Source organism: Lampetra fluviatilis, chromosome 37 (genome assembly GCF_964198595.1).
Source record: "Lampetra fluviatilis chromosome 37, kcLamFluv1.1, whole genome shotgun sequence".
NCBI classification, from domain to species: domain Eukaryota; kingdom Metazoa; phylum Chordata; class Hyperoartia; order Petromyzontiformes; family Petromyzontidae; genus Lampetra; species Lampetra fluviatilis.
The window spans coordinates 1,555,542-1,582,705 of NC_136311.1; the positions used below are offsets into that span (position 1 = coordinate 1,555,542).

General features: G+C 42.8%; 1 protein-coding gene across 1 annotated transcript in view; it reads left to right on the plus strand.

The window, feature by feature from the left end:
- LOC144945446 (dynein axonemal heavy chain 10-like) overlaps positions 1-27,164 on the plus strand; it is an 86,942-nt gene that overhangs the window by 27,376 nt on the left and 32,402 nt on the right. The window contains exons 25-52 of the mRNA XM_078873962.1: positions 27-260; positions 1,860-2,083; positions 2,953-3,222; positions 8,622-8,805; positions 11,487-11,621; positions 12,479-12,631; positions 13,334-13,522; positions 14,029-14,175; positions 14,401-14,592; positions 15,458-15,576; positions 15,811-15,969; positions 16,480-16,615; positions 17,294-17,413; positions 17,511-17,645; positions 17,954-18,170; positions 18,412-18,531; positions 18,640-18,785; positions 18,879-19,031; positions 19,176-19,436; positions 19,860-20,032; positions 21,273-21,366; positions 21,515-21,682; positions 22,554-22,745; positions 24,658-24,829; positions 24,958-25,161; positions 25,293-25,373; positions 25,955-26,152; positions 26,818-26,979. Of these exons, the coding sequence (XP_078730088.1) occupies positions 27-260; positions 1,860-2,083; positions 2,953-3,222; positions 8,622-8,805; positions 11,487-11,621; positions 12,479-12,631; positions 13,334-13,522; positions 14,029-14,175; positions 14,401-14,592; positions 15,458-15,576; positions 15,811-15,969; positions 16,480-16,615; positions 17,294-17,413; positions 17,511-17,645; positions 17,954-18,170; positions 18,412-18,531; positions 18,640-18,785; positions 18,879-19,031; positions 19,176-19,436; positions 19,860-20,032; positions 21,273-21,366; positions 21,515-21,682; positions 22,554-22,745; positions 24,658-24,829; positions 24,958-25,161; positions 25,293-25,373; positions 25,955-26,152; positions 26,818-26,979 (4,738 nt within the window). The remainder of the gene's footprint in view (positions 1-26; positions 261-1,859; positions 2,084-2,952; positions 3,223-8,621; positions 8,806-11,486; positions 11,622-12,478; positions 12,632-13,333; positions 13,523-14,028; positions 14,176-14,400; positions 14,593-15,457; positions 15,577-15,810; positions 15,970-16,479; positions 16,616-17,293; positions 17,414-17,510; positions 17,646-17,953; positions 18,171-18,411; positions 18,532-18,639; positions 18,786-18,878; positions 19,032-19,175; positions 19,437-19,859; positions 20,033-21,272; positions 21,367-21,514; positions 21,683-22,553; positions 22,746-24,657; positions 24,830-24,957; positions 25,162-25,292; positions 25,374-25,954; positions 26,153-26,817; positions 26,980-27,164) is intronic.

A 27,164-nucleotide genomic window follows, 5' to 3' on the forward strand; every position in this document is an offset into this window, starting at 1 on the left:
TAAACCCATTTTGTGCCTTGGTGTAGATCATGTTGGAGACACTAAAGGACCCACTCATAAAGCACTGCTGCCTGGCACCAAATCGGTTATCATCACTGATGAACCTGTGCGAGGGGCTGGAGAACTGCCAGAAGAGCCTCAACGACTACCTGGACTCAAAGCGCAATGCATTCCCACGCTTTTTCTTCATCTCCGATGATGAGCTGCTGAGCATCCTGGGTAGCAGCAACCCCTCCTGTGTGCAGGAGCACATGATCAAGGTACACCAGCTTCTCTGTCGTTCTGTGCATGTTGCCACACGCATATGTTTTGTTGTATGTATGTGTAGCGTGTGTAATTACTGAGACACACACACTGTTCAACGGAGGCATCTCTTAATAAATAACTCACTGATCACCGGGTTCTAATCTGTCAAGTGTGGCTATGCTGTCCTATATTGGTTACTATGTGTGTGTGAGTTAGCTAGTGAACGGGTCTGTAGCTCACACGCTACAGAACCCACGATTTCTAGTTAACTCCACGCGACGACCAAGAGCAGACCCCTGAAGAGCGAAGCGCGAGTCCTCTTGCATCGATCCCCCAACACGAGCCCTGAATCTCTCCGGCGCTCCCCCTTTATCCGCTGGCCGCCGCCTCTCGCCGCCCGCGGCCCCGCCCCCTCTTTGTGTCCCGACCCTAGCTCCCCGCTCCTGGTCACGTGTCCTCTCATCCTCCAATGGAGGCTCCCGGTGCTCAGCGCCCCTCCAGCCCTTTGGCTGGTGCAACAACATAGAGACCACATTATGTGTCTCTACCCCCCCCCCCCCCCCTTTATAAAAAGTCAGCCGACCCGGCTGTGAAACCCCGAACAGGAAGGAAAAAGGAGAAAAATGCACATAAAAAACTCAAGTTAGGGCAGTGGTGTTATATTACTACATATATAGAGACCACACATTATGTGTCTCTACATATGTAGTAATATTACACCACTGTTCCAACAAAATGCATCCTTTGGTTTATTTCATCAACATTTTTTATGAAACAGGACAACTGTAGATAGTAAATAAAATAATAAACTTAATTAGTTAATTTACCCTGGCCTTCTGTATGCGAAACTAGGGAAACATTGCAAAAATGTATGTTGCTTTATTTTCTGACCCGGTTGTATCTCAGTAATATATGTACTTTGAGTTGGAGCAGTGGCATAGTGGTTAGCGAACTGTGCACTCAACCCAGATACCTGGGTCTGATTCCCAGCCATAGTGAACATCAGTAGCAAGCGATATCTAAATTGGTGCTGAGGTTCCCTTCACCAAACTCTTACTAACCAATGTGGTGAAGTATGGTCAAAACAACTTCCATTAACGATATGATGTTGGGAGACTATTCTTCATGACTTGACAAGGGCTGTAAATGCATATGTACATGTAATATGATGACCATATACAAGCAAGATTATTTAGATTATTTAGCTGCTATACATTTCCACATGATGAGCCACTTTGTTGGGTTATCATTTTTGGCCAGGTCGCTTCTGAAACAGAAGCTAATAGCTCAGTGGGCTTTACCTGGTAAAATAAAAATACTCGATTTTTAATTGTTTTGTGATTTTCTTATTTTCCCTATGCTTTGAACTCCTATCGTGTTATGTGTTGTCTCTTATTGTAACTTTCTGACCCGCCCCTACTGGACATCTTGAAAAAGAGCTTTATAGCTCATCGGATTCCTCCAATATGAATAAAGTTTCTGATTCTGAACTCTCACAGCTTTGACATGCCATGATCCATGTTATCCCGACTTGGCGTCATGACCCACATCCACTGATCACATGAGTATTTTGAGCGCTGAGCAGTTTTTGTATCCACATGTGTACCTTGCAGATGTACGACAACATCGCATCTTTGAGCTTCTGTACAGACAGCAATTCTGAGACACAGGTAACGGGGATGGTGTCAGCCGAGGGTGAGGTGATGAATTTCCGCCGGCCGGTGTTGGCCGAGGGCTATGTGGAGGACTGGATGACGAAAGTGCTCTATGAGATGCGGTCCACTAATAAGTTCATCACCAAGAAGGCCATCTTCACATACTGTGAGGACAAAAGCAGGTACTGGATGCCCCCACCTGCAAATGCATAATTTTTATCAGCCAACAGTGTGCTTTCTAGGATTGGGACTTAGTAACACAAATCCAGACTAGAAATGCCATTTGTTGATACAAGCTGACTTGGCCAAGGATTTAGCAATGCCATTTTGCTTAAAAAAAAAGTGAATTATGTTGTCATATTGTCGAATAACTGTTAGCAGGTAATTCATATTAGCCAAATTATGAAATTGATACCATTAATGTTTTTGCCACCGTAGGTGAAATCGATTTTAGCTAAAATCCCACGGGCTAAATCGCACAATAAGTTGCAAAATATATTTTCTCACTTGCTGAAAATGAAGATTACAGGAAGTGTGCAGGGCTCCATAACTTTATACACATTCAGTTGTATCCATGTTTCTTCTACCGTAGCTGGGCCAAGTTTCATGTTATTTGCTACAACCTCGATTATGGTTCTTTCCTTACCTGTCTAACAATACTGGAACATTTCAAGTCACAAAACAATAATACGCACAATAATTGAGACTCTGCATTTTCTCGACCATAACTACCTTAAATGTCTGCCCAGTCAGTGGTCTCTGCCTACAGATATTCAACCTGACATTTTTATGACCAAACATTCCTTTCACCCCAGTGAAATTTTCCAATTTTGGGGCTCCTCGTAGCTCCACCCAACTCCATCATATCCACCTTGTGGACTGAGGCTTGGCAAAATATGGTCCACTACTGTAGGTAATGTCCCTTCATAACTTTCAATTGGCAGAATCGGGCCAATATACCATAACAACGCAGAATGATGGCCAAAAAAGTCAAATAAATTGGGTCTTCAGTATTTTGCAATCAGTGTGTTGCATTTCCTGGTGCTTGCAGAGTGGACTGGATGCTTCCACTTCAGGGCATGGTGGTGCTGGCTGCAACCCAGGTTTGGTGGACCTGGGAGGTGGAAGATATGTTCTGTCAGATTGGCAAAGGCCAAAAGCTGGCTATGAAGAGCTATTCCACTAAGCTGCACCGTCAGATCAATGAGCTGGTTTCCAGAAGCTCTCAGCCTCTCAGTGGCAACAACCGCAAGAAGTACAACACCGCACTCATCATCGACGTGCATGCCCGTGATATTGTGGACATCCTCGTAAGGGACAGGTGCGTCACAGCTTTTACTGACTTTTATTGATTTATGTGCCACAGGTCAGTTCATATGAATCTTTGCATAGTTGTACAAACCATTCTTCACTCATGCCGATTAGGCCGCTATCGGTAGCCTAAAAGAGGCCTAGAAATAGGGTTTCGTTCCACCAAGTGGGGCACTACCTACTTTTTTTATAATTAACATCAGAAATATATAGAGATTCCTTAGGAAAAAGTTCTCCGCACACAACCTTGCAGTTTTTGAGAAAAATGATGCTAAAGGTGCCCATTTTGAAAAAAGGGAAACCATAGGGAATTTTGCACTTTCAAACCTGTTTATCATATAAACCCAAAAATGCAGAATTACCACTTGAAGTACAAAATAAACCAGTTTGAAATGTGTGATATACCTGAAGTTGCTATCTATGCACAGTAAACATGATAAGATTATCAATAAAACTTCTACTGTAGCATTAACATCCCAATTACTTCTCATTATGTTGTTCCAATTCAAAGGTAATATTTGAGGTAAAATCTGAATAACAAATAGAATTAAGCCAAAATATAATATATAAAAAAACACTTTTCAAAATAACACATTTAATGGTGAATTGTCAATTCGCATACACGAGCAGTAACTGCACTACATGTACATATTCACAGGAATGATTATTGTAAACAAGATTTAATTTTGATTGATTTATATTAAATATATATGTCCTATATTAATTTTATTATCATATACACATCACTAAATATCAAGATCACTGTCCTCACTATCAGATTCACATGAAACAATATCCTCAGTTAATCTCACATTGTCACAATGAACACATTTACATAGGTCAGTGCAGGCCAGGCCAGCCTTGTGGCATGAGCACCTTCCACCTGTACAAGTACCAGACTTACACCCACAGTGGAGTGACCCCAAAATCTGTTGAGGAGCTGGATCTTAAGTCATCCATGATATGATGAGATCACCATCCTTGACAATCCATCCAAAGCCGTTTGGACTGGGAGCATTTATAAAAGGATCCAATGATCTCCTGTGGATTGCAGCTTGGTAGTTAGCACGCTTGAAGTGCTCTGTAAGTGCATCTTTTGTTGGAGGTAATGCCTGTTCGGAAGAGGCCTGGACACAGAACCTATTGTATCTGGCCAAATTAACATCTGATACCTTTTCTCCGTACAGCTCACACACAAAACGTTCTATGGTCACAAATGTGGTGCTGTCCATTTCAAATTGCCTCCCAAGAGCAACAAATGCACTGATGTACTCTGCATTTCCAGACACTATATTTAGTGGTTTCTCTTTTCCTTTCCCATAAAATGAACTAGATGAGTCACAGCCAGTGAATGTGTGTAGTCCTATCAGTGCCTCTGTTAGTGAAGGACCCAAAGCAGAACCAATAGCCTGGAGATCTAACATTCTTTGCCTGTCTTTTGTTCCTGTCAGAAAGTACATCTTTGCTGAGGGAAGCTTAGACATTATTGAAAGTGAAATGATAGCAACATCAGTGTCAGGACTCTGGATGATTTTCTTATTATAAAGTTCACTCCAGGCATGTTTTGCATGAAGTAGGAGCCTCGTGTCAGCTTCTTCATGGTCGCAAGTCAAAGATTCTACCTCTTTGACAGACATAATGCCATCTTTAAGAGTGAGTTGATGACATACATTTCTGTGTGCCACAAAGATAGCTATGTCTTTTCCAGCTGCTTGTAAAGCCACAGTTCTCCATGTCTCAAAGAGAAAGTCTGTCAAGGCTTCTTTATTTTCACCACTGGCTAGAAACTTGGTCCACTGACTTGGAGTCTTCTGCTTGATGCTGTATATTTGCAGTAATTGTTGTCCAGCAACAGCACGTCTTGATCGTTCAGCATTTTTGATGCTCACTGCCGGGTAGCGATCAATGACAAAATCGACCCTTGGACAACTGGACTTTCTACCCATCTTAATCATAAGTTGAAGAAGATCATCAGCAAGCTCACCGAATGTGTTTGGTATATTCTTGAGACTCCTGATCAATGCCATGCCATCTATCAATAGGGCACCATTATCACCAACAGTCTTGTTCACATGACAGTCCTTGTTCTTTGATTCTAAACAAGCTAGAAGAGCAGCCTTATTTGTTTTGGCTAATGAACCATCAGTGCTTGCTTGCTAGCGGGGATGAGATATTGCCAAGTGAATATGTCAGAATCTCTTTCAAGTTTACAGACCGGGATTGACTTATCACTAACAGTCGTGCAAAGAGTCTCCTGTCATTTTTTAGAATGACTTGATTTCCATCTTTTGTCTTGGATGATTTCTTCATTTGATCCCCAAACGTAGTGAGCTTCAAGGACTTTATTGGAGAGAAGTCTGTTTTTGATGACTGGACTCGATCTTGGATGAAATTTTTCAGAGCTGTTTCACCTTTATCACAAGCACTTTGTATGTCATCTCTGACAGTCTTTGTAGCAACAACACCAGAGCTAACACATACAAGATCTTCACGAGGCAGGAAGGGATTGATCATAGACTCAACCACTGAAACCAAAGATATAACAGCAGCATTGTCTTTTGCAATTCTTGTTGCATCCAACTCTTTATGACCCCTCTCTTCATGTTGCATTCCAGCCATCATTTCACACTGCCTTGTGATTGCAGAACGTTCAGGATGAGACAGTATCCATCGCTGGATGGCACCTCTGTTCAATGTTATCCCAGTTATGCCGCCTTTGGTCTTTGAATAACGGTTGCAGGTTTGTTCTATTGCTTGGTCACAAGCTATGGATGAGAACCTGTTAGCATCCTTACGCTGTACTGTCCAGTTTCCTTTTGCAGTAACTTCTTCATAGCAGTGTGGATGAGTCTTTGGAAGATTGATCATCTCGACCCAATATGCTGATAGGTACCTTGCATAATTTTGGCGGTCATATGCAAAATACCATGCCAGCATACGTCTCACTGTTGCTAAGTGAAGGCTCCAGTCAGAGTCTCTGGTTGCTCTAATGAAACTCAGTAACAGTTGAACCATTTCAATGTATGAGCTCCAAAGTCCAAAGGTGGGATTAGCAGAGTTCATCTCATGTACATATCTATCATAGCAGGACAGCATATCTGATAATATGTCAGACACTGAGTTAGATGAAAATCCTGCCTCAGACTTGTACTCTCGTACTAGATCTTTCATGGCTGATATGTAACGAGTGTGCTGTTGCTCAGGAAGGGACTGAAGAATGACCTCAACCGCAAGATATGCATTGCCTCAAATAGGAGTTTGTGTGCACGAATGCTACGGTTGTAGTGATGTCCACTAATGACTCCATTTATTGAACCAACAGCTACCACATTTGATTCAATCAGCATATCCTGTAGTCCTGCTTCTTTGAAACGTTTGCCTATCACTGCCATAAAGGACATGGCTGTGTGGAACTCACCTTAATCGACCTTGATCGCCGCTATCAGATGAAGCTGCACTGCTTACGTCCTCCATGTTTACATGTGCATAGTGATATTGGCTTGATTTTGGCTCTGACCTACTTACATTTTCGATGCTGATTGGTTGAAAATCTAGCTCAACAGTTTTATATGTCTCAATACCAGAGGTGTGGACTCGAGTCATGTGACTTGGACTCGAGTCAGACTCGAGTCATGAATTTGATGACTTGCGACTCGACTTGGACTTGCATAACAATGACTTTGTCCCACCTATGAGATGTGGACTCGAGTCATGTGACTTGGACTCGAGTCAGACTCGAGTCATGAATTTGATGACTTGCGACTCGACTTGGACTTGCATAACAATGACTTTGTCCCACCTCTGCTCAATACGCAGTCAATATAGTGCGCCAATAAATTACACTTTTCTCATTAACTGCAGGATAATGCGTGGAGAACTTTTTGCTTGGATACCTTTCATTAACGTTGAACATATTGAGCAAAATAAAAAGTAGTGCCCCGTTTGTCGGAACGAAACTGAACGATACAGCTCATGTACAGCGGCCTAGATGAGCAATACTGCAAGTTTAAATGGCTGAGATGTATTCTTTGGGTAAAGCCACGTAGACAGAAAAAAATAACAAAAAATATCGACGTTTCGATCGCAACACAAGCGGTCGTCTTCAGGAAAAAGGGGGGTTAGCTTCTAAAGACAACTGCTTATAAAGGTGTGAAATTGGCATAGCCCAAATGTCAGCAGCCAATGCCAATGCAAGTGGTGGGCAGCGACTGCGACGGTGGTGGGCTTTCCACCAATCAGAGGGCTGCCAGGCAAAAATTAGCATGACTTAAAGCTTTTGTGACTGCAGGTATACATATTCTATGGGTCTTTCAGTCAAGCCGAATGGCTCACAGGGCTATACCTAATAAATGAACTTTAACTTGAAGCCACGTAGATAGAAATTTTTTTAAAATATCACGACGTTTCGATCGCAACACAAGCAATCGTCTTCAGGTAGGAGAGGATTACACACCTGAAGACGATTGCTTGTGTTGCGATCGAAACGTTGTGATATTTTTATTATTTTTCTATCTACATGGCTTTACCGAAAGACCCATTGAATAAAAATTAGCATGTCAATGCAGGATCGCCAAACCTTCTACACGGCGAGTGCGCCAAGGTGGATATGTGTATGTTCAGGGTATGTGTGTGTTTTTCAACGTGAGCCAGCTTACTTACTCCACTTCGCTCCCTGTGGCCACAACAAGCCCACGCCATGCCGGACGATCTTTAGCAGCTTTCTTTATCAGCGAGCCAAACTTATTTTTTTGTAATAGTTATGTTAAACAATGTATTAAATTCACCCAGACAATCCTAGGTTTGGTGATAGACCCTTCATATCTCATGTGTTCTGGACACTTTTGTGAAATATATGCTTCTAGGGTTGTAATGATTCTCCCACCTCATGATTTGATGAATTGTCACAATTCTGGGTCATGATTGATTAGATTCAGAAATCAACTCCTTTTTAACTGTATGGTGCATTGCACGCTGTAGACATAACGTGAATGAATTACATTTTAAATATATAAATGAATAAAAATGTATGCATTTTTACATGCAATTTTAATGCATGTACTGTATTACAAACATAAGAAGTGATTTTAATAGATTAATCAATGCTTCATCGTAGGCCGATACAACTTCACCGAGTACCATAGTGGAGTATTCTCTGGAATAAAATAACCTTATGTTTTTTTCGCCACATAAATCTAAAACATCCATTAGCCTTTTGTCAAAGTGGCCTTCCAGACGTATGTTTACCAGCAGCATTGTTTATGCGCACAAACACTGAATTGGTTTCACAATGTTAGGGCTCATCAGTAGATTAATAAATAGACAATAACAAAAAGTACTTCTGGCTTTAACATTTGGGCATTACACAAAGTTGCTCACAACACCACACTGTATTTCCCGCCCCATTGGCAGTATTGTGGATGTGAACGAGTTTGCATGGGAGAGTCAGCTGAGGTTTTACTGGGACTGCGTTCCGGACGAGTTGACCGTGCGACAGTGCACAGGCACGTTTGGCTACGGCTACGAGTACATGGGGCTGAATGGTCGTCTGGTGATCACGCCGCTCACGGACCGCGTCTACCTCACGCTAACGCAAGTTAGTGTTTTTTCATTATTTTTCCTGATTTTATAATCTCGTTTTCGCAGTGTTATCCTGATTGTGCCATCAGTGTCACGTGAAGAAGTATCTATTCAGGTTTTGGAAAAAGCAATGCAACCATTCATGTTAGAGAACAGCCCACAGAAGCAAAGCTACCTCTTTTCCACAAGGTCACTTTCGACTGAGTAATGTTCTTCGCATGACAGTCAAACATATATTTGTATATCTGTTATTTAGCCAGATTAAGTGTAGAACCAAATTTTATATAATGGATTTTTTTTGTCAACCCAGTACACGTGAGAACTTAGTTTCCTAGATTTTTTAACCCGGGAATTCAATGATGCCAGCTCAGCACTCTGGCCTTTTGAGCTATCTGGTCACCTCCTGCTTTCCCTTTGTATAAAGTCCATTATCACTGGACAGTTGCTAGATAAATTAAAAGGAATGCACTGTCAGTGGTGTTTCAGCACACACCTAAAATGCTATACTATTATTCTTCTTGGTTCTTTCGGTAAAGTCACGTAGAAGGGAAATAATAAAATAATAAAGAGAAAACATAATAAAATACAATTCTCACGACGTTTCGGCCACAACGCAAGCAACCGCACTCAGGTGAAGAGCAGATCTGTCAAGAGTTACTACTAGTAGTAACTCTTGACAGATCTGCTCTACTACTAGTAGTAACTCTTGACACCCAGGAGACTTGTAGAGGAAGACGGAGACGATGATTGTTACATCGGGCTGCTTGCCGTTTATTCACAACCTGTTACACACTCTTATACACTCTGTTTCCACTCTCTATACTCGACGCTTACACACGTCAGAACTCTGTCCTTTACGCGGACATTCCTCAGCTATCTACGCCCTGGTACGGCTTCCCCTATGTCTATCACCTTGTCTGCCCCGGGCGGGGGCTCACCCATCACCGCCCGGCGACGAGGTGAGACCTCTACATCTCTAGCCCTTCTTCGGCGGCTGGGATGTCTTCCACGCAGGCTCTCGTTCCCCTTTCTCTCACTCTCCTACGGCGACCCCCTCACTCTCCCCACGGCGACCCCGCCATCGTCCCGGGGTTCCCCTTAAGTACCCCGCCGCTTTCGATGACATGACGTGATCACATCACGTCATCCCACTCGACAGATGACATGACGTCATCCCACTACTCCTCTACATCACCCCCCCCCCCCCCTGTGAAGCAAAATCAGCCGTCTCGGCTGTCAACGTTCCCTTATAAAAAGAAACAAAACAATCTAGATGACCCCCACGACAGGCAGCAAAAAACATTTTAAAAAATAGCAACACATCATAACACTAAACCCCCAAGCTAACATTCCTATAGCCACAACATAACAACACTGTAACAACAATATAACACCTCCAAAAATTTCCAAAATGAATGTCAGCGAAGAACACAACACTTGACGGCCGACGTTGCAAAGTCCCTCGAAGCAATGTCCCGCTGTGCCTGTCACACCAACGACGCGGCTTGCACCCCCCACAAGCAGCAGGCCCATCGCGCAGTGGCGGTGCGCTCTCCTGCGTGTCGGCTCATCCCACCAGTACGAAGCAGGCAGCTCCCCAGGCTCCAGACGTCGGAGCACACCTCTTCAATTACGACGAGGGAGGCACACCCCGCTCGCAGTCGCCGGGTTCCAGCAGCGACAATAGCGGTCGACGGCCGAGTCGCTGCCATGCGCAAAATGGCGGGAACACTGCCACCGCAAAAATGGCGGGAACGTCGCAGCCGCGGGAATGGCGGGAACACCGCAGCGACCCGACGGCGGCCGCGTCCCCCTGCAGCTCCGCCATCGACTCACCCACACCCGGCCGCTCCCTCGACACCAGCAGCTGGTCGAGTCGGCCGGCGACGTCGCCCCAGCTCTCCATCGATGGGAGCCAGTCTGGGCCCACAGCCTCCTCCCGTGCAGGCTGCAGTCGCCCTCCCCTCGGGGCACATCACCGTCTTAGGGAGAGCTCTGGTGCAGCCCTCGCCGTCCATCCGCTCCTCCGGTTGGGTCTTGCACTCCGCTGCCGGCTTTTGCACCACGCCCGTGAAGGGTTCCAGCTTCTTGAATTTAAGCAGCCAAGGTTCGACGGCCACTTCCGACACCAAATGTAGTGGGTTCGAATTAGGTGCACACACACATTTATTAGAACGGTAAGTAATATAACACTGTACATAAGGTGGTGACCACCTTCCTCAACTCACTAACACTCTGGAACACTATAGAGCGTGGCCAAGGCAGGCAACGGGCTGCCTGGTCACGGACGACGACCCGGGACTTGAGGACCGATGATGGCGTCTTCACTTCGGGGTTGAACAGCCCCGCTCTGCGTTCACACTCCGCTTATAACCGCTCCGGCGTGGCCGGCTCTCCCCAGGCCACGCCTCCCTTCCTGAACATCCGGGAAGGTCCGGATCCTCCACCACACGACCCCCCAGGCTACCCCCTGGGTCTCCTAGCCCTCGTACGGGCCGACAGTAGTGACGTCTTATGTCACTACACTATTTTCACCAATAGCATTGTGTATACATGTTTTACTTATTATACGCTTTTCCTTCTACTTTGAAGGATGCTAATTGCCCAAAACAATGTATTATATATTGTTTGTTGATCAGGATGTATTAATTATATTTGTAATTTAAAAAATGTTGATGATGAAGCAACTTTGCCCAGGCCCTGACAATTTTCCTGGGTGGGGCACCTGCTGGACCTGCTGGGACGGGCAAAACGGAGACGACTAAAGACCTCGCGAAAGCCCTGGGACTGCTCTGCATGGTTACCAACTGTGGCGAGGGCATGGATTACAAGGTCCTGCAATCAGACATATGAACCTCATGGCGGGACCCCGGGGTCCAGAATAAACGGAAGTCAATATCGTAATAAATGTATTTATTTTTGGCGACTCCGTCCCACCACACACATAAACGCCGCGACCCACCTGGCGCGGATAATTTTTTTGTCATGTCCAAGCGCAGCGAGGACGAATGCGCAGAAGAAACGAAACTTCTAAACTTTGATTAGCGCAACGTGTAGAGCTCATCGAGAGGTATAGATTGCCATATTGTTCGCCTTCAACAGACATAAATTGACGTCTCAACGCAGTTTACGTGATAGCCGGGGGCTTATGGGACCCCGGGGTCCTGCCATAAGGTTCATATCCATTTTTTTCTATTCAAATTAAAAACTAAAATATCCATTTTATTTAAAATTGCACTGTTTTTCAAATGCTGTTACACTTATTCTCCCTGAATCAAGAAAACATTTTACAGTGTAAAAAACATTCTTTATTGGCACAGGAAAGTATAATAACTATTAGTATTGTCCTCTGTGGCATGTTGGGGAAATGTTGCGATATGTTTTGCTTGTGGGAAAAACCAGCTCAAGTACTTGTAAATCTCCACTTTACAAAGAATTCGACACAGCACACCGGAAACCTTCTTGATGTGTTGCCTCCTACGGATACAACATTATTACCATACTGGTCTTATGGGGATTCCAGTTTACATTGATCAACTCCACTCCCAGGTGGCTGTATTATAGGTTGTTGCCACTACACAGTACAATTAAGGCCACCTAATGTTTTGCTGAAAATTATATGTGTTGGGTCACCATGTTTAAATTAAGAAAACAAAGTTCATGTCATTGTTTTGATGTTTCTGCTCTAGGCTATAGGAAAGATCTTTTCCGGACTGGCCCAATGCGGTGCCTGGGGCTGCTTTGATGAGTTCAACCGCATCGATGCTTCCGTGCTATCTGTCGTTTCGTCCCAGATTCAAACCATTCGAAATGCACTCATCAACCATCTCACTAAATTCCAGGTAGGCTGCAACAGCAATGACAGGCAACATAGTACGTGTCATCTTTAGTGATAAGCCACATTTTTGGCACATTCACAAAAATACAGAAGTTTGAAAAAAATCAAGCAGTTTTTTTGAATTACATCTAAAATTAAAGCTGCCATCACATAGCATACGTCATTATCCTTAAAGGATAACGCCACAGAGCCAGAACACACAGCATCCTTCATGAATAATGTTTCACCATTGGCAAATTGCATTATAAAATGTAATTTTCTGGGTTGTGCTGTGATTAGAGTTTGCAACTCCTAAACTTTAATAGCAAATTCAAAATAGACATTGAACTATTCACATCATGTATTGCACCCTAGCATAATTTTATATATAAGCGTGTGTGTGTGTGTTCAGTTTGTGGGGAGTGGTAGTGTAGCGGTTAAGAGTCCTGCACTATGAACCCAGCAGCCCGAGTTCGATTCCTGCTCATGGCCGAAACCAGTGACGATTATCTGAACTGGTCCTGGGCCTCTCCTAGGTCGACTCAGCCTCAAATGAGTACCCAGTGTGGTATGTAAACATCACCACTGGAGAGACAAGGCGACCAGGCGTGGTGCTGTCCACCCACCCCCTTGCGTGCCGTGCCGGCCTTCATAGGTGCTCGCTAACAGCAATTGCCCCAGCAATCTGTTAAGGCTATACGGGGGATCTTTGTCTTTGTTTTGTCAGTTTGAGGGCAGTGCGATTTCACTGGATGCAAAGATGGGCATCTTCATCACCATGAACCTGGGCTATGCTGGCCGCACTGAGCTGCCCGAGTCTATCAAGACTTTATTCCGACCAGTCATGGTCGTTGCGCCAGACTTGCAGCTCATCTGTGAAATAATGCTCTTCTCAGAAGGGTTCCTCATGGCAAAGGTATTTGTGTTTTTTAAGCAAAAAGTTACTGAACATCAAGGTACAATCAAGGGCTGTGGCTGATGTTGCCAATGATAATTTCCTTGGCAAGAAAAACTTAAACTCCCAATACTCTTTTTTCAGTTCTGTTATACACCTAGTTATTTGTTGACTATTGTGTCTGTGGATATTTACGTGACTAACAAGAGGGAATAAAAGCGATTATTGTAAATGGATAATTCTCAGTAGTTTGGGCAAACGGGTCAGCATTACAATTGCTGTACCATTTTCTACCATTCACCTCATAGCTCTGCTTTGAGGATGATTCCTGCACAATCCACTGACTCAGTCTCCAAAGTGCTATATTACAGGTGTGGTCTACTGTAGGTGGCCTAAATGGGTATCAATAAGCTAATTATGTACATTGTTTTTTGTATTTCCGTAACAATGTCATACATGGCAGCAGCATGTGATATTCAAAACATACCTACATTCTTTCATTAATATTTTAAAATGTTCTTGTCCAGACTCTTGCCAAGAAGATGACCACGCTTTACAAACTGGCACGGGACCAGCTTTCGAAACAGAGTCACTATGACTTTGGGCTACGAACTCTCAAGTCTGTCTTGATGATGGCCGGTGATCTTAAGCGAGAGGAACCGTACCTCAGCGAGGTGACTAGAGTGATTTTAGTGTTAGTTTTTTGAACTCTGTTTTACTGCGTTAGTCAATGTTGTGTGATGGAATATAAACTCTGCCTACCTCTTTAATGTCCAGTTGACAACACCTTTTGATGAACTCGCATGCATCTTTTCAAAAGTTAATCATAACTATTATTTATCAGATTATATCAAAACAAAGACCTCACATGTAAACTTGACTGAATGTTGGTGAGCCAGGACGTGGTGCTGATGCGGGCCCTACGAGACATGAACCTGCCCAAGTTTGTGTTTGAGGACGTGCCTCTCTTCTTGGGCCTCATCTCCGACCTCTTCCCAGGCCTCGAATGCCAGCGCGTGTCGTATCCTAGCTTTGTCAAGGCCGTGGAGGAGACACTGCAAGAAAAGGGCTACTTGGTTCTTCCTGCCCAGGTTCTGATGGTTGTAGTGCTCAACAATCAGGGCTCAAGACCCCTCAAAAAAGTTTTGCAACTCACTGGGTTGATATTGGCATATGGGGCAAACTCCAGTTATGTGAAGTCAGGAGGTAGAAATTGACATTTTAAACAAATTCCACCCAATAATGAAAGTTCTGGAATGTACTCTGGATTAAATACCCCCCCCCCACCAATGGCTTAGCATGACATCACCATGAGACATAAACGACGAAGTGGTAGATCATTGTGTTGTTTCCCCCTACGTGATTAGTGGTATATTATAAGAAGTGGACCTTAACAAGCATCCTCCTGGAAAAAAGTATTTTGAAGATTCATTGGGGCCTCTTTGTACAAGTCAAAATTGTATGATGAGCCACCTCATGGCTGACTTTGCAAGAAAATTATTTCTGACCAGCCTTTGCTAGTGTACACCGATTTTGGCAATATTTGGACCACAACACTGACACAGCAGATTTATCTTATAAAATATGACATCACAGGTTTTTTTTTTATCCGCCAATGTCGGTTTCTACAACGTGCCTATAAAATATAAACATTCTATTGTAAATTTAAAGCATTTGCATATTGAATGTTATTTATAAAAAAATTATTCAGACATTATCCTGATATCCTCCCCAATTGTAATCATACATAATCCCTATCAATAGTTGCAGATGCGTGGATATGATTTGTATATTAAGGGAAGGCATGTGGCAATGGGAGCTTGTGTCATGGTGCAAAAGGGCCTCATGAAAATTGTTCCATTACAGTATTATTTATTTGAAAAAATTGTTGTGGAGTCATGTGTACAATATATTTACAGTTTTGATTTAAAGAGGTTTTGATTGTCGGCCATGCAGGTGGACAAGGTGGTGCAATTGTATGAAACCATGATGACTCGCCACACCTCTGTAGTGGTAGGCCCTACTGGTGGTGGGAAATCTGTGGTCATCAACACCCTGTGCCAAGCACAGACCAGGTCAGCATTTGTGTCTCAAAAGTGCCACACTCACAAATTATGAGACGCTTGTAGCAAGGAAATTTTACATTGTGATCATGTCACACAAAGTACACAAATTAATTCTTAAACACAAAATTTTATGCAAGCATCTTGACCTTAAGCATTGTCGATTAATTTATTCATGACAACTCTACTCTTTACTCTGTTTCTCTCTGGAGTTAATGGAATGCTGTCTCCTGCGTATGTGTACAGACTTGGCCTGTTCACAAGGCTGTACACACTGAACCCAAAGGCAATGAGCGTGATCGAGTTGTATGGTGTTCTGGATCCTGGCACGCAGCAATGGACCGATGGTATCCTCTCGAGCATCTTCCGGAATATCAACAAGCCTACGGACAGGCAGGAACGCAGGTCACTATGCCCGCAAAGTCTCCGCTTGAAAAGAGAGCATGACAAGGAAGTTGATGACTTATGAGCTTGGGTGTACATGTACAGATTAAATATACTTTTTTCACCATCATCATTGATAGCATTGGCATATAACTGATAAAAACAGGGTTTTGTGATATCTTCAGCCTGTGATATATTGTACTGTTTCCAGGGCAGTTAATCCTGTAAAGATTTAGATTTGAATATCGAAGCTTGATGCTCTTGGCTTTTTGAAACTTGTCATTGCAAAATTTGAAATTGTGTTTGTGTGAAATCTTTGCATCCGATACATTTTTGAGACAAAAAGGCCACTGCCAAAGTGTCGAGATCTTCGATTTATTTCAATCAAGGACATTTTCTGCTCAAGAGAGTAATGTGGTGGTTGCAAAGCTCTGTTAATGACCTTGAGTCAGTTGTAGAAATCCCGCATGTCAGTGGCCACTTAATTTTGGAGACAGTAAAACATGCTGATGTTATTTAACCTTGTGGCAGGTACATTTTGTTTGATGGTGACGTGGATCCCCTATGGGTGGAAAACATGAACTCTGTGATGGACGACAACAAGCTGCTCACGCTTGCTAACGGCGAACGCATTCACCTTCAGCCGTATTGTGCCATGCTTCTGGAAGTCAGTGTTTTTGTATTTTGTTTATTGTAATTAGTTTCATGATGCGTGCACATCCACCCACTGGAAATGCATTTAATGTAATTAAATTCGTTTTTTGGTCACGATATGTTTCATTGAGTTTGAAGAGTTTTTTCAGGGCAGTCGTTTATTCCCATGTTTGCCTAAATCCCTGAGTGTTTTGTTTTGGAGAAAACTAGAGTTACCAGATAAAACCCACAGATGTTAAGGCACAACAGTCCAATTACACACAGATCACACATTTACTTACTATACTGCTACTGCCAGGCTTCAAATTATTGCCCTGAATGTGGATGTCCCATGTATGTTTTACCTCTACACAATACACCAACTCATTTAAGGTATTATGTTTTGTTTTACCATAAAGTTTAAACACCCAATGTTATGGGTCTGTTTACGTGTGCATTGGAAGGATGTGTCTAATTAAATTATCTGTCTCTAAGTGCAGTTTAAAGACTGGAACAGTGCAAATTATTTATTTTCTGATGAGAGGGAATTCCAAAGTTATGACACCACACCTAATACTTTTGCACTGTGATTTTACCATTCACACTCTGGCAAGGGGAATTTGATCTTGTTTCTTAAACACATGACTTTGTCATACGTTCACAAAATAGGTTCTGTGTTTATATTGTGTGTCCCTGCGTTGCCCTGCTTTAGGTTGGGAATCTAGATTATTCGTCACCTTCTACAGTGTCGCGGTGTGGAGTGGTGTACGTTGACCCCAAAAACCTACAGCATTTACCCTACTGGAAAAAGTGGCTTAAAAAGTGGCATCAGGTGGGTGTATGTATTACACGTGTTTGGTGTGACATGAGTTTTTTCTTGGTTGTCCAAGACAATGGACGAAATAACAAATGGAACTCGCTTTCTGCAGAAAATACAAGAGAGCCTGGAGGTGTTATTTCTCAAGTACGTCCCATTGTGTATGCAAATGATCGTGGAAGGAATTGTGAACGGGACCCAGGAAGTCAAGCCCAAAACCATGGTGCCCCAGACGGACCTGAACATGGTAGGTGTGCCGCCTGGCAGAGAGCAACAATATTCTAAGAAAGACCAAGTTTCTTAAATTGTTAATTTAACAACTAATCATTGCAATATTTTTTTTAACTGTATCACCTGATGTGGGGTGTCCAAAAATATTGGTTCACTTCGAATGATAGACTTTTAAAAATGTAACTATTGTTCCAAACTCAAAAACAACTTAACATTTCCCAATACCTGCATCCCTGGAGGTCACAGGCTAGGAATATCGGGTGTTAAATGTCAAAGCATTGGAATATGATGATGTGCCACACTGCGCTATAAATCTCTACCCAGGTTGTGCAACTGTGCATGATGCTGGATGCACTGCTGGAGTTGGCTGGAGAAGACAGCTCAATGCTCGAGTGTTATTTTCTAGAGGCTCTCTTTTGCTCCCTTGGAGCAACTCTTCTAGAGGAAGACAGAATCAGATTTGACAAATTAGTGAAAAAAATCTCAGGCATGCGCCTAGTGTCTGAGCAAGGCAGAGTGGTAGGACCTGATGAACTTCCTGGTAATACAATGCCTCATGACTCATGTTCATCTTGATGACCTTTATATCACGTTACATAGTTAAATATATTTCTTAATGAATTTAGAAAAATATGTTTACAAATGCCATTTTATGTTACCTGGTGATATGTCTTGAAAAGTTTAATTTTATTATTCTGTTGACAGTAATGAAACCACTTCGATTGTAGTCACGTGTTTGTGATGCTTCACAATCCATATGAATGTTGCTGTTGCTCTGTTAGGTCAGTGCCCTACGCTCTATGATTTCCATTTTGATGAAGAAAGCAAACATTGGGTGAGCTGGGCCAATCGAGTGCCCCAGTACATGCCCAGGCCCGAAGTCAGATTCGGCGACATTCTTGGTGAGTGCTGTGACTCACGTGCTGCTCTATGTTTGCAAAATTAGCTGGTGATACATTTTGCAGCTGGTCATTACGTTTTTTGTATGTTTCTTTCATCTGCTCAAATAGTTCCCACAGTGGATACTTTGCGGATCACGTGGCTTCTCGAGCAGATGGTCAAGATTAAACGCCCTGCGCTGCTGGTCGGGGAATCTGGCACCTCCAAAACAGTCATCACACACAACTTTCTCAAGGACCTCAATAAAGAAACCACTGTGAGTAAGGGTCCGTTTCTAACACAATAGTAACAAAACACTATTTTTATGTCATCTGTAAGCAGAACTAAAAAAATGTGTTACTATTTTCAGATTGTGCTTAAAATGACCTTCTCATCTTGCACCACATCAATGGATGTTCAACGAAACTTGGAAGCCAATATCGAAAAAATAACAAGGGACACGTTCAGCCCACCGTTGGGCAAGAGACTGCTCATGTTCATAGATGATATGAACATGCCTCGGGTGAGAATTGTCACAGCACTTTTAATTCCATGGGTTGAAGTCATGCTGTTTGTACTCTCACCGCTTGCAAAGTTTCATACCATCGAAGTGAGTGCCAGCATTTCCAGAAGCCCCTGCTAATTTAAATGATATTTTACTTGCCAGGTGGATGAGTATGGAACACAGCAGCCAATCGCATTGCTAAAGTTTTTGTTGGAGAAGGGCGGAATGTACAACCGTGGGCAGGGGATAAACTACAAGAACGTGAAAAACCTGGACTTCCTGGCTGCGATGGGCAAGGCTGGAGGAGGCCGCAATGAAGTGGACCCGCGCTTTACGTCCCTCGTCTCCACCTTCATTGTCACTTTCCCAAAAGAGGAGTCACTGCACCATATCTACGCTTCTATCTTAAAATTCCACACAACGGTAAGCCAGAGCGGACTTCGAATGAAGCTAACCATGATTCCCAAATGTTTCGGCGGTGTGGTGATTTTGTGCACCTGTAACCCAATGTTTTGTAATGGGAGGGGTGGGGTGTTGATGCAGGGCAGTGGGGTAGACTGCACAATACAGTAGAGCAAGTGGGTTGTTTTACAACCTGGGTAGATTTTTGAGCAATCTCCTTTCATATGTCTGGATTTTCACTTTGAATGTGTTTTTCTCACTTATGAAAACACTCAGTAAGGAAATGGTTAAACATCCTCGACCGGGCCCTGCTAGGAAGGGTTTTGGTGCTAGATAGTTTTGCTGAGTAGTGAACTATCATTGAGATTTTTCACATTTCAATTTGACAATGTTGAACTGGTTGATAAACCTTTTTTGTGTCCTGTCGTACCATTTTACCCCAAGACATTTTCAGACGAGGTGCAGTCATTGTGTGAGAAGATTACTGCTTGTACGCTCAAGCTGTATAACAACGTCGTTCACAACCTTCCACCAACCCCCTCGAAGTTCCATTATATTTTCAATCTGCGAGACCTCTCCAGAGTCTACAGTGGCTTGTGTCTCACCACACCTGAAAGGTGGCCATATGTCTTTTGTTCATGTATGCTCTCAGTGCTGTTAGATCACTTTATAAAAACCACTGAAAGTTCCATTCCATTTTGCATAAAATGATACAACTTTGTCATGCACTAAAATTAAATGTAAAAAGTATCTCTCTCCGCATTCAAAACATGTTTTTGTTCTATCAACATATGGACTTTCTGAATAAATGTTTTTCAGCAGCATCCATTTCAGCAATTAAATTCTTTGTCGGTTTTGACTATCTGACTCATCAGCAGTCAACTCTGTTAAGTGATTCTGTGCTGCCAGAGGCTATATAGGTTTATAGACTGACAAAATGTATGCATATATTTTATATGGAAAGGCATCATTATCTGTTCATTTATTATTGCATTTTCCACAATCCTTCATGGCCATGCATAACGAGTTTGGTATAATTTAGCTGTTTTGCTCTGAATGGGTCCCACAGTGTTGGTGGATAACTATATTAGCAGATGAGATTTCCTACCCGTAAAATCAATAAAACTTCCCTGATTTCAAAATTTACTCATAAGTAAGTGTCCTTCACATTTGTCATACAAGAGAAATATTACTCTATATGAGTACTAGCATAAGTACCCGGCGTTGCCCGGGTGAAAAATATATTTCTTAATAACCTTACATATATACACAGATGGGCTGCTACCCCTGCCCCCCCCAGGCACGATCTCCTCGGCCGCTGTGCAGTAATATGTACGGCCTATAGTGTGGTGGGGTGTCGAGGCCTAGTACCGTGCAGAGCCTCCGGCCTCGCCTAGATTGCCCACCCGGCTGAGGCTGGGTACCGGGGCCGTTACCCCCCCCCCCCCGCGCTACAATAATACTGTCTAATCGCTATAATTTTATAATCTACCGACCCTATAATAGTAATTGCACACATTGTGGTGGGGGGGGGGAGTGAAGAGGACGTGAAACTTTGATGAATTTACCTCAGAGTCGCGTGTTAATGCGTGCGCATATTTTTAACGGGAATTAAAAATGGCGTCCACCCCGCAGCGAATGCGTCGCTACCCGTTGCCAGGAGCAACCGCCGTCCAATGAAACTGCGTATGGTCCGGCAACACACAGACAAACAGACACACACACAGAAAGACAGACACACACACAGACAGACAGACGGACAGACAGACAGATTTGCGATTTTATATATATAGATATGTTAAGCTCCAAACCATGTTTGGGTGTGTTGAATTGTGCTGAACATTTTTATTGTTTTAGATTCACCATGAAAGCGCAGTTTGTAAGAGTCTGGAGAAACGAGTGCCTTCGTGTTTTCCATGACCGGCTTATAAACAAAACTGACCAAGCACTTGTAAGTCATGTGTACTTTTGAACACAAAACAGTATTTATAAACAATCATATTTTGCTAGTCATTGTTTATTAAAAGCGCGTTTACAGTCGTTTGCCAATTTACTAATTTTAGATGGAGGTTATTTCACCGTGCCTCACCATTTTTCAGGTTCAGCGCAGTATACAGGAACTGATCACGGAACACTTACCAGCTGAGTTGGACTACGCAACACGTGACCCCATTTTGTTTGGTGATTACAATACAGCACCGGGAGGGGCTGAGAGCCGTGTGTACGACGACGTCAAAGATTACAATACAGCAAGGATACTACTCCAGGTGAAAATGACGGCTCTCTCTGGCAGCTCTCTTAATTTATCTGCTTATGCGGAGGTCTAAATTCAAGTTTTCTCCACACTATCTGATCTTGCGCTATTTTTAATTTCCCTATACGGCCCCCGTTTCTTCCTGTTGTCGAGCAACACCTTCCTTTTCTACGTATTGGACTTTTTCTAAGATCCTAGAGCTTCTTTCAGCAAGCCTTCGGCTCTGACAGCATTCCAAATCCATATCGTTTTCCCCCTTTTGACTTGTTTGAATTAGATGTGTCCTGAACCCTCCTGGACTTCCTCGTAACTCTTTCTCTCTGTCCAACTAATTTTCTCCCATTCAACGTCGCACAAACATCGCAAAACTTTACCATCTTCTGATGGTTTTGTCAAAACTCCAGCAATGTAATGGTTTATTTCCTTATGCATTCAAATTTATAATGTATGCATATTTATAAAATACCTACTTAAGTTTAGGAAATAGGTAGCACCGTTGATTATTTTTAGAAACATGTTGGGGTATTCACCACTGAAACTGGAAGTTATATTTCAAGTCTCCTAAACTAATTTACTGAGACACCTTATGATAAGAAATACAAATTATAGCTGGGGACCTCACCTGGCAGCTGTGGACCACCAGATGCACAATATGTAGCAGCTATAATACTTTGTCCCTCTTCATGAAAGACCTGCCAGCCAATCACTCCTGGGGCATAGATCTGATACATGTGACAGCAGTGCAACAATGTAGGTATGCACACTAAGTCTGCATTGTTAAAGAATGTTAAAGCTAAAAGCACCACCAAATGCTTTGACAAGTTTCCTTTGAGGGGTAGGAACTTTTGTGACCCCACATTACGTACGTGCCATTCCCTTAAAAGGAGGTACTGGAGGACTACAACGAGAAGAATATGACGGCGATGAACCTCGTCCTGTTTGACTATGCCGTGGAGCACACGACACGCATCCACCGCATCTTGCGAATTGACGGTGGTCACGGCCTGCTGGTCGGGGTTGAAGGCTCGGGGAAGCACTCGCTCACACGCCTCGCCGCCTACACCGCCGGCTACGAGGTACACAGTGCTGCCTGCACATGCTCGCAATGGTAATCGTCATCATTCCTATCACCTGCCATAAAGACCTCATTAATATAATGTTGAGGCTTTGCAAATCGTCGCTCACTCATGACAACCACTGGGCCACACCAACATTTATTTAACAGGTGAGACGTTTCAACTACACCAAGGAAATTATAATTTCAAATTTCTACCATTATGATAAGGCTATATCAAGTATTAAGCTGCTATACATTTCAACATGATGAGCCACTTCGTTGGGTTATCATTTTTGGCCAGGTCGCTTCTGAAAAAGAAGCTAATAGCTCAGTGGGCCTTACCTGGTAAAATAAAAACATGTTTATAATTTCTAAATTCATTGGGAGTGTGGGAGGGGGACAGGGTGAACGGTTATGTTTACACAATGCTTAATTTCTCGCTGAATATTTTCCGTGTCACTGAAAACGAGGTCAGCTCTGTGACTAGTTAGTCACAGCCATGGCGAGATGTATCCTGGACGTGGTGCACTAAGTGCAGAAATAGTTTCTAGGTCAATGAGCAGTGAACACCACCACAATAATGTCACATTCACACTTGCACAGACATGCACGTAGAAAGACGCACACTCGCCTTGTGCTTGAAAATACAACTTTGACTCTCAATACACATTCATGCCTCACCCTCTACTCTCTACTCAAGCTTACCTTTGCACATTCACAGGTCAATCTGCAACACGAAATTTGGAAAGGGGTTCATTTTGCCTCCCCACCCCCACTGAGTTCTGGGTCTTTATAAGACAATAATGATATTGGGGAATTTCAGTCGAATGATCACTGCAATATCCTTGCTATATTCTATGGTTCTTTCGGTAAAGTCACGTAGATAGAAAATAAAATGAAAATAATAAAAATATAAAAAAAACTCGCGACGTTTCGATCGCAACACAAGCGGTCATCAGGCGGAGAGAAAAAAGGGGGGGCAAGCCTCTAACTGCAACTGCTTATAAAGGTCTTAAATGGGCGCAAGAGCAGTGGAACAGCATGAATAGACGAGCTAAAGCTGTGAGTGGGCGAGGCACAAGAGTCGTGGTGCCGAGCTCGTTAAAATATAAAAAAAACTCGCGACGTTTCGATCGCAACACAAGCGGTCATCAGGCGGAGAGAAAAAAGGGGGGGCAAGCCTCTAACTGCAACTGCTTATAAAGGTCTTAAATGGGCGCAAGAGCAGTGGAACAGCATGAATAGACGAGCTAAAGCTGTGAGTGGGCGAGGCACAAGAGTCGTGGTGCCGAGCTCGTTCGGCGTAGTCCAAGTGTGTCAGCAACATGGGCGGGGCAGCTAATGTTAATGTAGGAGAAGACAAAAGGGGAGAGAGAAGGGAAAGAGAAGGGGCAGAGGTAGAGAGAGGGGGGAGAGATAGGGAGGAGAGAGAGGGGGGTAGAGATAGGAGGAGAGTGAAGGGGGGTAGAGACAGGGGGAGAGAGGGGGGGGGGCGGTAGAAACAGGGGGAGAGAGAGGAGGGTAGAGACAGGGGGAGAGAGAGAGGGGGGGGAGAAAGAAGGGGGTAGTGATAGAGGGAGAGGTGGGGGGGAGAGATTTTTATTAAATTTTCTATCTACGTGACTTTACCGAAAGAACCATAGAATATGAATTCCTGCAGTCACGAAAGTTTTAAGTCAAAATTTATCCTTGCTATAATCAAAACATATCATTAAACACATTCTGTTCATGCGAATATATTTTATTTGCCTAAATAAATAAATAAAGCTGCTGATCAACATGAGTCCAGTTTGGCCAATAGCCCAATAGACTTATTTATCATAGTTTTTTGTTGTGGAGATAGGGTCCCAACTTGTTGTCATGAATATTCATATTTATATCCACTCTGCCTGTGTTAAAATTTTCTTTTGTAAACGTGCGGTACTTATCAGATGTTTGAGATCAAGCTAACACGGGGATATGAAGAAAAGCATTTTCGGGAAGACTTGAAAGTGCTGTACACAAAACTAGGCATCGACAACAAGAAGATTGTCTTCATGTTCACTGATGCACATGTAGCCAAAGAGAGCTTTTTGGAGATCGTCAACAACATGCTGACATGTGGTCAGTGCTCATTACCGACACATTACTGCTCGGTTTGTTGAATAAAACATTGACTCAAGTCGATTGTTCATTGCTACGAGTTAAGTGTGTCCACTGCGAAAGACAATGCTTGTGATTCCTCCTTTAAGGTGTGGTACCAGCACTATTTTTGGACGATGAGAGAGAGAATATTGTGAACCAGATTCGGGACGAGGCAACGAGTGTGGGCTTTGGACTGTCCAAAGCAAGCATCTGGCAGTACTTCAACGAAAAGAGTGCCAGCAATCTCCACGTGGTGTTGAGCATGTCTCCCGTCGGAGATACTCTCAGGACAAGATGTAGAAACTTCCCTGGCAAGTGAATGATCTCAATCTTCTACTGCTGAGCTGCAACTTGCGGAATTAATATGCTTATGGTTCCTGTGTTTAAGTTGATTTGCACCCTTCTGCAGCAGGTTTTAAAGTGGACGCTTTTTACTTTGCAGGTATCGTGAACAACACAGGTATAAATTGGCTATTTCAATGGCCAATTGATGCACTAAATGAAGTTGCAGAGACATTTTTAGGTAAGATTATTTACAAATACACATTAAGAATTTCTATGATATAAAGTAACTGCTTAGAAACTAAAGTTCTGAAAACCAAAAATAGTTTTTTTGGCAAGTTTTTTATTTTATGTTCATTTTCTATGGGCATTCTATTTGTTTCTACATGTCAATACTCAGCGACTGGTCAAATATCTCGAAATGATCCTCTGAAAATCATCTTAAGGATCCAGTGATGCTTTACTGAGTAAATAGCCCCAGATGCATAGTATTAAATGGTCATGTACATTTTTGTCATGTATTAGGTAAATGATCATATGTTTATATTTTATAGAGATTTTTGTATTGCACATGGCTATATACAGTACATGTTTGTATTTTATTTGTACTGTATTCTACTGTTTCTGAATGCCCATTCTGTACTTGTTTACATTTGATAGTTTTTACTTTCTGCTTTAAACGAATATAACCAGAATTTTGCCTCCTTGTATTTCTCATGTTGCATCTAAATTAACGCAACAAATTTTTCTCATTCTGAAAAAAATCAAAGGATTATTGTTTATAGCAGAATTCTATGTAAAGATGAGTTTTTATTCCATTAGGAAAGAACCCCTTGATTCCCAGCAACTACACAGAGGCTCTCATCAACCACATAGTTGTGGTCCACAAATCTGTGAAATCCTACACTGAGAAGTTTAAACAAGAACTCAGACGCGAGAATTATGTAACACCCAAGAATTTTATGGATTTCATCCATAACTATATAAGGTTGCTTCAGGAAAAGGACATGTCCATAAAGAGTGAGCTGCACATTTCTGCACAAAAAACTAAACTACTATAATCTTTCCTGGCCGCCAGGCAGCCGAACTTTTGTGTAATATAGCATGATAGTATGATGAAAGTATGATAGCATATCCCACGCATTTGTGCGGGATCCACGGGCAGGATAAAGGGTGGGTGGGGGGGAAGGCGTAACGTCAGTGCAACACACGGATCTGGCTCAATGCTGTGGGATGCGGGTGACGTCTTCACACAGATGTGCGCGGTGATGTCACCATCACGCACCTGCTCACCAGCCATCCAGACAGACAGGAATCCAGGCTGAAATCCAGCCAGTAAAACTTTTATCTAATACAGTATAAAAGCCTAGTTAATTCACCAATTTATATTTAAGGATCCCATAGCGCTCAATGAAAATGCTCACATTTGTGTGCTAAAAATGTGACTAAAATAATTATCTTCACAAGCTCCCTGTGAAAGAGCCACACATTGTAATATTGTAGATCTATTCAAATATATGTATATTTTAACCATGAACTTTGAAAACCAAAAATATACTGAAAACTTTTTTTTATGCACGTCAGCTTAGAGCTTTGCACGAATAAATGTGCTGATTAAATGCTAGGGCCTCTTTTTAACTGAAAGCTGCCATTGTGTAAGAGTTTTGTATAATTTCCCACTGCAGCCCAATCCAGACGCCTGGAGGTTGGGCTAGAAAAGCTGCAGGAGGCCAGTGTGCAGCTGGTGGAGCTGAACGAGAGGCTGGCCTTCCAGAGGGTGATTGTAGCCGAAAAGTCCACAGCGTGTAAGCTGCTCTTGGAGGAGATTGTTGCCAGTACTGTAGACGGTAAGTGCTCAGTTCAAGTATGTACGTATTTTTAGCTTCTTTCAGCCCGTAGGTAGCCAAACGTGCTAATCGGAGGTGGGGAAGGAGAAACAGCTAAAACAAAAAAAGCAGTTCTAAGGAAATGAGTTTTCAATCTAGATTTAAAAGTGCATAGCTCCAGTTGTTTCCTAATATCGGAAGGAAGA